Source organism: Cynocephalus volans, chromosome 11 (assembly GCF_027409185.1).
Source record: "Cynocephalus volans isolate mCynVol1 chromosome 11, mCynVol1.pri, whole genome shotgun sequence".
Taxonomy (NCBI): Eukaryota; Metazoa; Chordata; class Mammalia; order Dermoptera; family Cynocephalidae; genus Cynocephalus; species Cynocephalus volans.
In genome coordinates this window covers 115019960-115035128 of record NC_084470.1, presented here as the reverse complement: position 1 = coordinate 115035128, position 15169 = coordinate 115019960, and the positions used below count along the sequence as shown (strand labels likewise).

Here is a 15169-nt window from a genome sequence, read left to right as displayed (position 1 = left end):
ATACTATTATTGGGACAAGGTCAAATCCACTTTAATGTTTATTTTAAAAGGTAAATTACTTGCACACTTTATGCAGTGATAGTTTTTAGTAATAAATATATTGTGACTCATCTTACCACTGGGGTATTGAGAAATGTATTTGAGGATGGGTAGGAGTTTTCCAGGCAGATGACCAGGGGACAGTGTTTGAGATAGACGGAGCAGCATGAGTGAAGGTATGAGGGCACACACAGTGTGATTGTGGAACCACAAATAGTTTGGTATGACTAAAGCAGAGAATGCCTGGAAGAGAAGCAGTGAGAGATGAAGCTGCCAGGGACCAAATTATAAAGGGCCTTGTTGGCTAAACAAATGGAATTTTATCAAGAAGACAATGTGAAATAAACCTAATGGTTCTGAGTAGGGTTGTGCTGTATTTTTAAACTTTTATTTAATTATTTTAAAAATTAAAAAAAAATGAACAAGCAATAAAATCACATGGTACAATGTTCAAAAGAGTATATACAGTAAAAAGCCTTCCTTCCAAGCCTTCCTTCCTGGGTACAATGTTTCTAGTATTTTATATATATTTCTAGAGATGCTATGTATGTGACAAGAAGATGTGTTTATTTCTTATTTTAATCCAAATGGCAACAAAATAACCCATTGGAATACCAATATGCTTAACATATGCTTGCATAGCCAACTAATATGATGACACCTAGTTTTTCACTTGGGAGACTATATCCAGAGCACATTCTCCAAGTTGGAGAATAGGAGATGCACTGAGAGTTAGATATGCCAAATCCATGGACATTCCAGTGCCATGCCCATAAGGGTCTTAAGGTCAGGAGGAATGCCTAGATTGGAAAGACAGATTTGCAAATTATTAATAAATGGATGGTGATTAAAGCCACATTAATGGATGCAGTTGTCTAAGGAAAGGGGGTATATTGAGTTGAGAGGATGGCCAAGAACAAAGCCTTAGGAAACAATTAGTTGGAAAGAGAGGTGCTTTGGGAACAAAGGAAGGATAGTCCATTCCATATTGTTGTAGTAGGCAGGGTTCAAGTCTGGCTAATGTAAAGAGGATAAAAGGTTATTAAAAGGATGTTAGTATTCACAGAATTTTTGGAAAGACCAGGAAAAAATTTGGAAGCTGTGCAGCCAGAAGCAATGCCCAAACACCAGTGCTGCTGCTACTGGACATGGATCCGTAACATGCTGGCATCACCATCAGTAGATGCTGGGTATCACTTCCAGAACTGCTTCTTGATACCTCTGGGAACTGGTGATGCTGCCATGCTCTGATAAAAGGGGTCCTGCATGGTTACTGCATTGTACTATTCAATGACTGGGTGAGTGTCCCTGATGGGCCAATTCTAGGTCATGTACATGTACTTTAGCTGCAGGGGAGAATGGAGAAGCAAGTATTCTGGCACCTCTGCTTCTGTGGTGGGAGGCAGGTTCTACCTTGTAGGTGGTTATTCCCCAAACACAGGAAGACAGTTGAGAAACAGTGTGACCATGCACAATGTCAGATGTCCCATTTCAGGGGTCAAATGCTAAAGGTATAACAACTGGAAGGTCATTGGTAACCTTAAGGAAAGTAGATTCTGGAAAGTAGTGGGAGTGAGCATCTGACTGTAGTGGATTGAGAAATGAGTGGGAAAAGAGGAAATTGAGACATTGTGTGTTGATTCTGGTTTCAGGAAGGAATATTAAGAAGGGAAGGAGTATGAATATACTAAAGAGGTATATGGGACTGGATGGAACATGAATACGATTATGGTCTAAGAGTATGAAGTAGATGAAAGGAAGATTTGAAGACAAAAAGAAGGAATAAAAGGGTGTGTGTGTGTGTAGATAGTAGATGGAATGATGTCCCTGAGCAGGTAGAGGGATTGGTTTTGGTGTAATATGAAAGGATGGTGTAAGTGCACGTGTCTATAGGTGTGGAGGCAGAATGTAGAGTAAAAATTGATACTAACGGCCTCTACTTTCTCTGTGAATGGAGAGATGATGTTGCCTGAGAATGAGAAGGGCACAGATCAGGTGAGATGTTAAGATAGTGAAAATTTGGAAGATCCTTTGATGGGAAGTGGAGAGAGGATTATTCAAGAAAGAGGAAATGGACAGATGAGAAGCATCTAGGAACCCGTTTGAGAATGGAAATGATAGCTCAGTCCCTGATGTTAGACCTGTGCAGCTGAGTTTAGCAGGGCAATTATGGCAGTAGGGCAAGGGACAAGGTTGTTAGGGCAGTGGGAAGAGAGTTTTTGAGGTGATGTAACTAACACAGGGTCTAGTATGATGGGAAGGGAAGTGGAATCTGAAGAGAGTTCGTGGTTTGAAAAAAAGAGATGAGGAATTATTGTGAGGCACCCTCCCACAAGAAATGTACTTACATGCCACTCGTGCAGAAAAGGGCAGTTTATTCACTCCAGCTGGCCAGCGTCTGTCTCCCAAGGAGCAACCAAAGAAGAACGGCATTGGGCTTTGGTCTTTGTGGGGTTTTTAAAGGCAAAAACTACATCCCGTTGGCACACGGGTTTGTCAAGGTGCACAAAGCAAGCTAGGGAGCTAGGTCACAAAAGCCAAGAAAGAGCTGTTAGAGCAATCAAGCATACAAGTTTTCATTGTGTATGCTTCCTGTTCCCATGTAATAATTCACTGTGTATGGCTCCTGTTTCTATGCAATTGTTTTTTGTTTCTGTGAGAAGGTCAGCAGTTTCTCATGCAGAAGGAGGGGTAAGTCTGCAGGTCAGACAGGGGGCAAAATGGAGTTACTTAGGTTAAGCAAGCAATTCTATAGAAGCAGATAGCATACATTATGAGGGTGTAGGGAGCTCTATTTCAGAATATCAAAGAGAAGCCAAAGAATAGGTAGGATAGGGTTAAAGGAGACAGAGTGGGAGGAATGGATGGTTGTTATCATAGTGTAGAATGCTGGTGTGTAAGATTTCAGAGGTGGAGTGGTTGCCATCGATGATGTGGAGTGTAGGTAACTGTCACTGGCAATGAGGAGGTCAAGAAATAAAGTGTTGAATGATCTTTTTCCCTGTGGACATTAAAGTTTCCCATGCCAATAGCAGGAGATGGGATGGAGCAGGTGCAGATTCAGGAGATGCAAGGGAGGGGCCAAGAAGTTGACAAATGTAATAATTAGTGAAAATATTAGACCCAAGTTCTGGCATATTTGTAAGCATTCAACAGATTTTAGATATCAGTAATCAGATATCAGTAGGGAGGAGGTTGTATTGGTGGATAGCATGAATCCTAAAGGAGGAGAGGTTTTTTTTTTTTTTTTTTTTTTTTTTTTTTTTTTTTTTGCGAGCCAAATAGCACTTGTTTGGAAGATGTGTGGAGCTCAAAAACTCTCTACTCTTGAAATCACCTTGGCATGAAGGTAGCAGAAGGGCCCTGGGGGGAATTTACTTGTAACTCTAGGACGTAAGGGAGAAGAATAGGGAAAAGCATGGTGCTGGAGGAGAACCAGGTTTCAACTAAAGCAAGAAGGTAGTAGGAACAGTCCATGAAGATGTTGAAGAATTTCTCTACATGTGAAGATGGGTTTCAGAGGATCAGAGGAAAGCATGAGAAGGAGGCCTGTAGCTGGAGGAGGATGCAGGAGAAGAGTAGTCATGAGTAATGTGGGGTAGAAAGAGATACAAAAAAAAATTAAAGCTTACCTGCAGAATTTGCCGTGCATGCCACTCTGTCTCCACATAGACCCGGAATCCTGGGGAAGCTATCTAAGAACCTGAAAGATTGAGTAGTTCTTTTCAATAACACATTTTCATCAGTCTGTGACTGTTATTTCCATGTCTATGGGAGGAAAAAATAAAAAGAATTGAGCAGAGAATTGGTGAATCTGGTTAGAAGAGAAGGCAAGGTGAAGCCCACTTTAGGGGAATGATTTATTTAGGTTGGGTGAATTGGTAAAACTTGATAGCTTGCACACAAATGAATTTGATAATTGCTAAAAGTCTATTTCAATTTGAATTGCATCAGTATCGCTACAACTGAGGTTACTGAGATTTCAAAATCCTTCCCTCCAGTCATAGTTAGCCTTCACGGATGAAGCTCACCAGCACAGGTTCTCACTGTCCCTTCTTCCATCTTGATACAACTTCAAATTCTTGGTTTTTCATAATTTCAAGGTTGTGATAAAGAGCTCTCTGGAACTGTTTGAAATGTGAGGTAGGTTTTCAATGCAAGAAGTCTCTGGGGAAATGTGATTTTCTACCATATGGTGCTGTCATGTTTTTAGTGTACTAAAATTAAAAATAAAAGTTTAGAGTATTCTGTTTTATTTATCTCATCTACTGAACTTCAGGCAAATAAGAAAAAGAAACCTAGATTCGTAGCTTGAAATGCTTTTAAACAGCAAGAATTCCAGCTGTTAATGCAAGAAAAGAGAACATACTCAACAACTGAGTAAGAGTATCAGTGTGCATGTAGATAAGTAATGCAATCAAGAAGAGCTTGCTTTATATTGTTCCAGAGGCTCCTTAAAATGAGAAAGAATTCTCTATAATTCAAACTCTTCATTTCAGTTTAGAAAATGTTCCAGACCCTTTCAGAGAAGGCATTGTCCTCTAAACCTTGTGTGGGTGTATTAGTTTCCTAGGACTGTTGTAAAAAATTACCACAAACTGGGTGGCTTAATACAACAGAAATGGATTCTCTCACAGTTCTGGAGGCTAGAAGTCTGAAATCAAGGTGGCAGCAGGACCATGGGGAAAATCTATCACATGCCTTTCTCTCAGCTTCTCATGTTGCTGGCAATTCTTGGTATCCCTTGGCTTGAAGATACATCACTCCATTCTCTGTATCTGCCTCTGTTACAGGATGTTCTCTCTCTATAGGGACACCTCTTCTTTTCTTATAAGGACACCAGTCATACTTGCTTAAAGGCCTATCCTACTCCACTGTGACTACACCTTAACTAACTATACTTGCAATGACTCTATTTCCAAATGAGGTTATATTCTGAGATTCTGGGAAAGACATGGATTTTGTGGGGGACACTATTCAACCCAATACAGAGGCATCTAAAATGAATAGAAGTAGCTTCTCCCTTCAGGAAGATGTCATTCCTGACATAGTTAGGGAAATGTGTGTAGGAAACTATAATGCAAAGTAATGTGTTCAAGTGGTAATAGATACAGAATACTGTGGACACATGGAAGAGTTGGCGATTGGTTGTGACTACAGGGTAGTCATGGAAGGCTTCAGGGTGGAGGAGGTGACAGGCCTGAAGCATGACTAGTATACCAGCTGACAGAAAAAGGAAATCTGGATATTCTGGGCTGAGGAACCAGTTTGAGCAGGCACAGAGGTGTACATGTGTGTCCACTGCGTGGGATGCTCGAGACATCTGGATTATATGGCTAGAGGGTAACATGGCCTTTGGGTAGTGGTTGCATGTACTGTGGCATCCACTGTGAAGGAATGCAGAAGGAGGGAGGGATGAAGTGAGAAGGAGACAAGAAAGGGGTGGGGCCCCTATTGTTTATCTTCATGCATGACTGCCACAAGATGAGATCTTTTTAAAAATACTTTTATTTTTAAAGGAATTTATTTTTTAATTAAAATGTATTGATTGTACATATTTATGAGGTACAGAGTTGTATTTCAACACCTGTGTGCAATATGCAATGATCAAGTCAGGATAATTAGCATATTCATCATTGAAAAAATTTTATTATTTCTTTGTGATGAGAACATTTGAGCTCCTCTCTTCTAACCATTTGAGAACATACAATAAACTGTTGTTAATTATGGATGCCTAGCACTATTGCACACCGCTAGAACCTTATTTTTCCTATCTAGCTGCAATTTTTGCGCATCAACCAACTTCTCATTATCCCCTTCTTCCTCCCCTTCCGAACCTCTAATAACCATAATTCTACTCTCTTCTTCTAAAAGTTCAACTTTATTTTTTTTAGTTCCTACGTGAGTGAGAACATGCAGTATTTATCTTTCTGTGCCTGACTTGTTTCACTTATCGTAATATCTTCCCAGGCTCATCCATGTTGTTGCACATGACAGTATTTCATTTTTTTCATGGCTGAGGAATATTCCATTGTGTATCTATACCACATTTTCTTTATCTGTTCGTCTGTTAATGGACACCTAGGTTGATTCCAGAGTGGGATCTTGAAAGGTAGTAGAAGTAGGAGTGGTCAAGGGGAGAGGTGAAGGAGAGGCTGGATGACCTTTCCTTAAGGGGGCTCTAGAACACATTGTTAACTCAGAGGAGTTAGACTAGATAACTTCTACGTTCCTTCTTAGCTCTCCAGTTCTGTGATTATTAGGTAGAAATATATTTTCACTAATCATATCTTGCCTCTCTCACTAGTTATTATGCTTTTGCTTCCTCCCTCCTTTCTTCCTATTGAGCATCTTGCATATGCCCAGGCACTGGGGATGCAATAGTGACCAAGAAGACAAAGATGGTGTATCATTTTAATCTCTTCCCTATAGCGTCAGCACAAGGAGTACGTAGAACGTTCTCCGTAAAGGTTGCTTTGAATTGAATATGAGTGAAGAAAAATGATAAGGCAGTTTTGCCCTGGGCAATAAATTCCACTTCAGAGTAGAACTGTCTTGAATGATGATTTCAGGGACCTCCTTATGAGGAGATAGAGAGTAGGTGGCTGCTTACATGGTATTTGATTTCTGAGTCATCAAAAAGCTTCCTTTGTCTCCCAAAATATTTCCTTCATGTAGGCCATGAGTGCTTTTAATTCCACTATTGGAAGTTGGCTGCCCAAGGTTTTCTCCTTTGTTAGAATGCATATATTGTGGGGAGGGGATATCTATTTAGCCTCATTATTCTATTGCATCATAATGTGAGGGATTTTCTCAGCTTTTTGTGCATAGCAGGTTTTTGAGAAAAGCACATGGAGGGTAAAGAACCAGGGGAGGAGTATTGGACATGCCAAAGGTAAACTTGTCAGAGTTAACAGTTAGGATGAGACCGACTCTGACCCCTGGCCAAGAAAAATCCATTATTATCCTTGCATCCAGCCATTTACTGGTGTTTGTTAGACAAGAAATGATTATTTCTATTGTAAGTTTTATGGCTACAAAACTGTTGTTTATTTTTTTTTGTTTGTTTTTTAAAAGGGTAATAAAATCTCACCTCTCCTATTTTCACCTCAACAAAAATAATTTGTGTGGCAGCCTTATTTATGATCTGCATTGCCAAGGCTGTGTTCATGTCGTTTATGTGTTCACATAACAAAAGTACTCTGTTTTCACCTCAACAAAAATAATTTGTGCTCTGTATTTGTCAGGGAAGCCTAATGCTAGATATTGTAACAAATATCCCCAACAGTTTCAATAGCTTTTTATTACAATGTAGTTCAAGTTGATTGAGGGGGGAAGGTAGGAGTATTATAGATAGTCTTTGAAGGACCTAAACTCCTTCCATGCTGTGGTTCCACCATCTTCAGTATGTGGCCTCAAGGTCACACTAGCCCCATCTGGAAGGCATGCCGGGGGAAGAGAAAGCATGTAGACAAAGCACACTTATTTTTAACTGCCTTGGCTTGGAAGTGACCCACATTTCACCTCACATTTCATCAATGAGAACTAGTCCCGGGGACCCACCCAGAAGGAAGGAGCTGGAAAATATAGATTAGCTGTATGCCCAGGAAGTAGAAACAGCCTTGCTAAGTATCTGACACAGGCTCATCAGGAAGAATTTATACATTTTCATTCTGTTTGTGACATAACTTAACCCTTGGGGGGTTGTCATTAAGGGGACAGTGTACAAGACAGAATAGTAATGACGTAGAAACTGTCTGGTGTTTAGAATAGTGAAAAGCCATTCAATCTCCTTGGTGAAGGACATCATCTTTTCTTGGAATTTTAGGGAGGACAAAGTCTTGATTCAAGGAAATTAGTCTCTGTTTTGTTTGTTTGCTTGTTTATTTGCTTTTTAAAGGGAGTAGGAAAAAGCTAATGGAAATTTCCCTTGTATACATCCTGGAATCACCTTTTAAGGTGATTATTTAAGGTGATTAATTATTTTAATAGTTTTTGGGTTTAAAAACTATGGTATGTCTTCTGTAATATGTTTCAATTCCCTTTGATGATGAGAGTATGTTAGTGTTGGGAGAAGATTTAGAGACCCTCAATCCACTTCCCTCATTGTCTAGATAAGGAAACTGAGAGGTAATGGAATTTTCCAAATTCACAGCAAGTTAGTGGCTTATGTAGGTCTCAGACCCTATTTTCCAAATTTCTACTCTTGTGTTCTTTCCACTACCACAATGCTGTTCCACAGAGGACTACTACTAGAAAATAGAACTGGCCTGGCAGAGTCAGTGGATGCCAGCCAGAAGGGAAGAGGCTTGACCAGGTGAACTCAGGTTCTTTTTAGCTCACAGTTTCCTTGATTGATCATGTTTAAATAGGTGGTGTCTGACTGTATAATCCCTGGCCTGACAGAAATTATGTAGCCTTCCAAGAATTTATAACTTTCATGAGAAAACAGAATCTCAACTCTTTGTTCTTCTCAGTTATTTCTTATTTTTATCTTTTTTCAACTGTGTTTTCTAAATACATTTTTTTCTAATTATAAAAGTAATAATTGTAATTACAGAAATTAAGTAAATGTATACACGTATAACAAAAAATCTAACAAAAAGTTGCCTGTAATTCCATAATTTGACAATGCAGCAAAACCACTATTAACGTTTTGATATGATTCCTTATCATTTTCAACACATATATATTTGTGTACTTGTGCATAGTATAATTAGAATGAAATTTTATGCAATATTATGCAACATTAAATGAACATTATGCAACCCTGATGCTATATTCCTCTTCTCCTAGGGCATAAGCAGCCTGTTCAGCTCTCTGAAAGTTGTCCGGCTGCTACGTCTTGGGCGAGTGGCCCGTAAACTGGACCACTACATTGAATATGGAGCTGCTGTGCTGGTGCTGCTGGTGTGTGTGTTTGGGCTGGCTGCACACTGGATGGCCTGCATCTGGTACAGCATCGGGGACTATGAGATCTTCGACGAGGACACCAAGACGATCCGCAACAACAGCTGGCTCTACCAACTGGCAATGGACATTGGCACCCCTTATCAGTTTAATGGGTCTGGCTCAGGGAAGTGGGAAGGTGGTCCAAGCAAGAATTCTGTCTACATTTCCTCATTGTATTTTACCATGACCAGCCTCACCAGTGTGGGCTTTGGGAACATTGCCCCATCCACAGACATTGAGAAGATCTTTGCAGTGGCCATCATGATGATTGGCTGTAAGTATGTGAGTGCTGGCGTGGGTACGGTAGTGCCATGCTGTTTACCATCACTTCTGTTAGCTGGAAATAGGACAATAGCTACAGTGCCAGCAGGGTCAGGTATATAATAACTTAAAACAATAGATGGAATATTTTTTAAAGACTAGCTCTACAGTTTCCATCATAACTAAAGCAGTACATGCTCACTGCAAGAAAATTTCAAAAATACTACAGAGTACAAAGTAGAAATAAAGACTATCCATAATTTTACCTCTCAGAGAGAATTACTATTACTTTATAGTATTTTCCCTTACAGACTTTTTTTTATGCATTCTGAACACATGATATAGATTTTTATAAAGTTAAAATGAGATAATGCTACACATACAATTTGGTAAGGTATTCATAAAACAGTGAATTGTGGAAGTCTTTCCATGTCAATTTTTTTCTTTTTTCTTTTTTATAAAAATTGTACATATTTAAGGTATACAATGTGATGTTATGATATATGTGTACTATAGTGAAGCAAATTGACATATGTATCTCCTCACATGGTTACCTTTTTTGGTGGGAGCACTTGAAATCTACTCTCTTAGAAAATTTCCAGTATGCATGACAATATTATTAACTATAGTCATGCTACATGCCAATTTATTTATTTATTTATTTTTAATTTTTTAAATTATATATACATGTGGGGTACAACACTGATTTTCAATAATTGTGTAGAATGTGTGGTGGTTATTCATCATTACAATATGCAATCATTCTTTGTGTTCATTGACCAATTCCTCATTAGCTCCCCCTCCTGTCCCCTTTTCCACTTCTAGTTTTCTAAAAGTTCATCGTATTACTGTGACCTTTCTTTCTTTCTTTCTTTCTTACATGCCAATTTAAACATAGCTCTAGATCTGCACAGTCTAATATGGCATGAGGAAAAGCATGTACAAAAAAATGCAAAACATCTCATTAATTATCTTTTATATTAATTATATACTGAAACAATAATATTTTTGATATATTGGGTTAAATAGAATGTTCTATTATAATTAATTTAAACTGTTTCTTTTCCCTTTTAAATGGGGCTCCCAGGAAAATTTTAAATCTTATTTCTATTGCACAGCGCTGGTCTAGATCAACATTTCTGATGTCTGCTTGATAGTTCAGAAATTTTCCAACTCAAAAAAAACACAAAAACAAAGGTTTTAGAGAAAAAAAAGTTCTTGTTCAGTTGAAAAGTAATAGGTTATTGAAATAACTTGACTGAATTAAAAAACAACCCTAGTTCTTGAGGAGAATACTAAAATCTGAATCATTTACCAACTGACCATTGTGTAGCTGTTGCATTGGTGAGTCTAGAAACAACCTTTGCCTGGAAGCAATAAAGAACTCTCTTCATTAAAGGGAGTCTTAGGTAAGAGTGGACCTGGGCTGGACAAAACAAATAAGCTTGAGTGGATTGGACTCATTGTGAAACTGCCAAATGCACCCTGTTGGTGCTTCAGTGTCAAATTGAGATGTGAGAGAGGACAGTCTTCTGGTGAAGTATCAGTTTAGACAGTAGTCTGGTCACACACAAGGATTCATGGGCTCAGGTTCCATAGGCAGCAACCGTTTTGCCTGATGTGCTTCTTCAGGGTGGAGTTGATGAATTAATTGTTATACCAACTAGAGAAACTGGAGACTTCAGCTGGATTTACTTTGTCCAACTGACCCAAAATCCAGCATCCCACTCTGTGAGTGGATTTTGTTACCCCAATTGTCACATTTGCTGCTGGCCAACTTTTTCCAACTACCTCATCATGTGTGATACAGTCTTTTCATTAAAGCCCTCTCTGCAGGCACAGAGTTTGCCTGAAAGTATTTACAGAATGTGCCTAAGAGGGTAATTGATTTGTGGGAAGTGTGTGCCAATGGAGCTTTTGGTTTTGCTCTTTACTTTAAAATGGGTTTTAATAGAGATGATTGCCTGGCCATGGGAAGCAGCGTTAAGGATCTGTGGGTGGCTAATTGCTTCAGCTTAATTAGAACTTGAGGTGCTTTCTCATGTCACAGAAAAGGATTTAAGACCTTTGCTCTTCTAGAACTGCTTCAGCCTTAACTGCACCTAGGCAATGCTTGCAGCATATTTTGTGAGCCTTGGGGTACCCAGTAAACAACCAGATGCGCCATGCTCAGGACATGAGTTCCTCCTCTTAAGGGGGAGATAAGACACTTTGTCAATCAAAATACCTCATTATATACATTATAGAAAATTTGCTAAGAGTAGTCAGTTAGTAAATGGGCCCCATTTTATGAGCTCCCCAAAGGCTTTTAAATATGAAGAGATTTCTCTGTAACTTCTTACCTGGAAGAAAAGAAAACAGTTCTGGTGGCACATAATAATGATAAGCAATTGTTTTTTTTTTTTTCCCCCCAAACCGTTCTTCTATGGAGAGGGTAATTTCCTGAGTATAGTCTCCAGGGAAAAACCTCAATTATTGCAACCTCTTTTTATCTTGCCACCTTCTTGGAGTTGAATGATGTCTCCATTTCTTTTTTTAAAAAGTGTAATACACAGGTACTCACCTCTGCATTATGTAGACAAGTATTATGTTTAGTTAAGTCTAACACTGTTTCCTGAACACTTGTCATTTGCCAGGCACTGTGGTAATAAGTATGCTACACCCAGTTCTACCGCACATGACAACTGTATATGTTAGAGATTTTTATCTCCATTTTATAAGAAAATGGAGGCTCAGAGAAGTTAACTCACTTTCCCAAGAGTGCAGGGCTGGTGGGCAGGAAAGACAGGATTCAGATCCAGGCCTCCCTCCTGTAAAGGTGTGGGCTAACAACACAGAGTCTTTGACAGTCCCTCCACATGTACACATTGACACATTGAAAATTCTCTCCATAAAATTTAGCAAGCCAGCAGTTTCTGCAGTGGAAAGTTTTTCTGTTTGTTTGTTGTTGTCGTTTTAATTTAAGAACAAAATTATGGTACAGACTCAGGAGACCAGGTGCTTAGGAAACCAGCCATTTTCCAGAAACCTGTCACTTAACAGTTACAGCTATTCCACTTCCCATGTGACACATGTCTGACAAATTCTTGTGCTAATAAGAAAGTTATTGTACTCTGTAATGTGTTGGTAATTATCCTTGTAAACTCATATTTCGAGCAACCTTTGTTCAGGACAACTGCTCATGTCTTATTAGATTTATAAGGTTCTTTTCTATTTTGCTTTGCCTAAGTGTACACATGTGCACATTTACCTCCTTCCTATATGGGCTCACAGGATTGGACTGACACTAGAATTGGGGTCTCTGGCAGTAGGGGACATTGACCATAACCTGCATTTATGCTGAGGACTCAGTGATGTCTCGCTCTCAGGTCACCCTGGCAGTCAGGCCTACGATTCCTTAAGGGGTAAAAAGAGAAACAGAGCAAGTGGGCATTTGAAGAACTGGCTACGTTATGATTTTTTCCTCTTTGTATTGAATTTTACATGCCTCAGTAATAGTATTTCTTGGCTATTCTGTTGCAGTGTATTAGCCATAATATAGATTATCCAAGCTTTCTGTTGCTTCTCTTTGCTTTCTGCTCTGAACATCTCATTACACTTGGCTAATCCCCCAGAGGATGCCAGGAAGCAAGAAAACTAAATATTTTCGAGCCAGCCCACCTTTCTCAGTTCTGGTAAAAAAATTCATTAGAAAGAGGTGAGAATTGTGAGCTAAAATGAATTTTGTGATTAGCTGTGGGTTTAGGTGATCTACAGTGTCTCCAACTGCCTAGTTTTACATCTAATTTCCATTCTGGGGTCTTGGCCTGGACCAGAAGCAAGCCAGCCCTGACCTGGTTTCCCTGCCCTCTTCTTGTGTGGGTTTCTGGTGGTCTCCAACTAGTGCTTACCACTGAGATATGGTAAGTAGATTCACTTTTTTGCACATAAATCTCTCCTATGTGTTGGTGATGCTTAGAGAAGCACAAGGCCATGCCATCCCTCTTTGTGACACCTCTGAGAGGGTGTTCTCCATTCAACAGGCACATACTGTATGCCTCCTCTGGCATGTACCAGGCTAGATGTTGAGGACTAGAGACTGCCACCAGGACTAGAGAGTTGGCGCTCTCAAGGAGATGACAGTCTGGTGGTGGTGGAAGCAGGTGGGAAGGACAGAGACAGGGTCTATTGGCCCACCAACCAGTGACAAAAGCCTGGAGAGGAATCTTCACTGTGGCTAAGACTTGCCCCAGCTTTGGAGGGATCCTTCAAATTAGGAAGAGTTGTCAGGGGAAGAGTCCCTTTATCTGGAAGGTCTCAGTCTTAGGTTAGAGACATGACCCTGTCTTGCGGAGCTTTAGAGTGAGAATTTGATCATGAAAGCGACACTTCCCATTTTCTAAATATGGGTTTGCACTTTTCCTCATAATGTCATTGCTGTCATCCTGTTGTTATAAGTCAGCTGCATTCATTTCCTTTCTCTCTAATAATGGTAGGGGATCTAGACATGGTACTCTTATTCCAGACACTCTCCGTCCCCCAAGCCTAATATTTGGTCTCCTACCTCAGCACTGCACAGCACCTGTCTCTTTGGATTTATTTCTTTCTTCCCAGTCCTCTCTCATCTCAGCTCCTTAAAACCCTAGCTGAATGTCGGTGCTAAAGGGACTCTTGTGAGCATCTATTTAGTCCTGAAGAACCCCTCCTTCTAGTTCTTTTGTTAGGCCAGATCCCCATCCTGATCAATGTTTCAGTCAACCCCCCCTCACCCCTCCAGGCCTGGGAGCTCCCAGACAGCACCTGGGCCCACCTCTAATGGCTTCCTTTTATCGCCTTCTCTCCTGGCAGGGAGGGACACTAGTGACCTGCATCCCGGGCACATGACACCACAACCTCACCCACTTGCAGCCCAGCAGTGTGCTTTTGGCCTCACTTCAGCTTGGATTGTCACTTGCATTCAAATATGGGCTTTTCCCTGCCTCCTTCGTGACCTTATTTAAACACTTTTTATTTCTTCCTATTTCACCTTTACTGAATATTGCTTTTTGCATCTGTACCAATATACTGATTTTTCTAAAATGATATGGATCACAACTCCCAGGAGGCTGTAACGATACTCTTAGGGGACTTCAAACACATAGGAAAATCTTAATGAATATTTATTGACTTGTTGAATCTGAACAGTTGAAAAGGCCCTGGAGTTTTGAAAGGGGTCTTCAGTACTATTGACAAAGCTGCTTTTTTGTAGTATATGGGTTCTGCTGCTGGATAGAGACCCAAAGTAATAATGGCATCAACAAGTTTTCTTAAAAGCTTAGGGTTGGTCTGGCTGCTCTGCAGTAATCAGACCCAGGCTTCTCTGCTATATTCAACACTTGACTTCCACATTGGGATCCCATATGGCTGTTCTAGCTTCAGCCATATGTTCTTTTTTACAGCAAGTAGAAAGAAGGTGAAGCTGAAGGAGTCCGGCTGGCTGCACTCCTTCCCTTTGAGAACAAGACAGTGAAGTTGTCCATTACTTTTGTTTAAATCCATTGGCTGGAACTTGGTAACCTGGCTACACTAGCTGCAAGGGAGGCTGGGGAATGTAGTCCTTATTCTGGGTGGTTGGGTGCCCAGGTAGAAATACAGTAAAATAGACAAGGAGAATAGATATTGGGGGACGACCAGCAGTGTCTGCCTCAGCTTTCCTTCTTCTCCTCATCTCCCCTCAATTGATAACCAGCAAATATTAGCCCTCCATGACAGGCAGACACTTTTGGAGCTTCACCCCTGAATTGCTAGTTGAGGGCCTTCCACACAAATCTTAGAGCTGCTCTGAGCTTCAATATTTGGGGATGAGAAGTAAGAGGATCACCAGATAATGTCACTTGGTGGAAGTGAAAACTAAATGACATAATCATATTTGACAGCTGTTTGAAAAGGTTGGAAATTT

The 15169-nt window shown here is 40.1% G+C and overlaps 1 protein-coding gene across 2 annotated transcripts in view; it reads left to right on the top strand.

Annotated features, from left to right (window-relative positions):
• KCNH1 (potassium voltage-gated channel subfamily H member 1) overlaps positions 1-15169 on the top strand; it is a 424549-nt gene that overhangs the window by 167972 nt on the left and 241408 nt on the right. For both annotated transcript variants that reach the window (XM_063114370.1, XM_063114369.1), the window contains exon 7: positions 8836-9265. In XM_063114370.1, coding sequence (XP_062970440.1) covers positions 8836-9265 — 430 coding nt within the window. The remainder of the gene's footprint in view (positions 1-8835; positions 9266-15169) is intronic.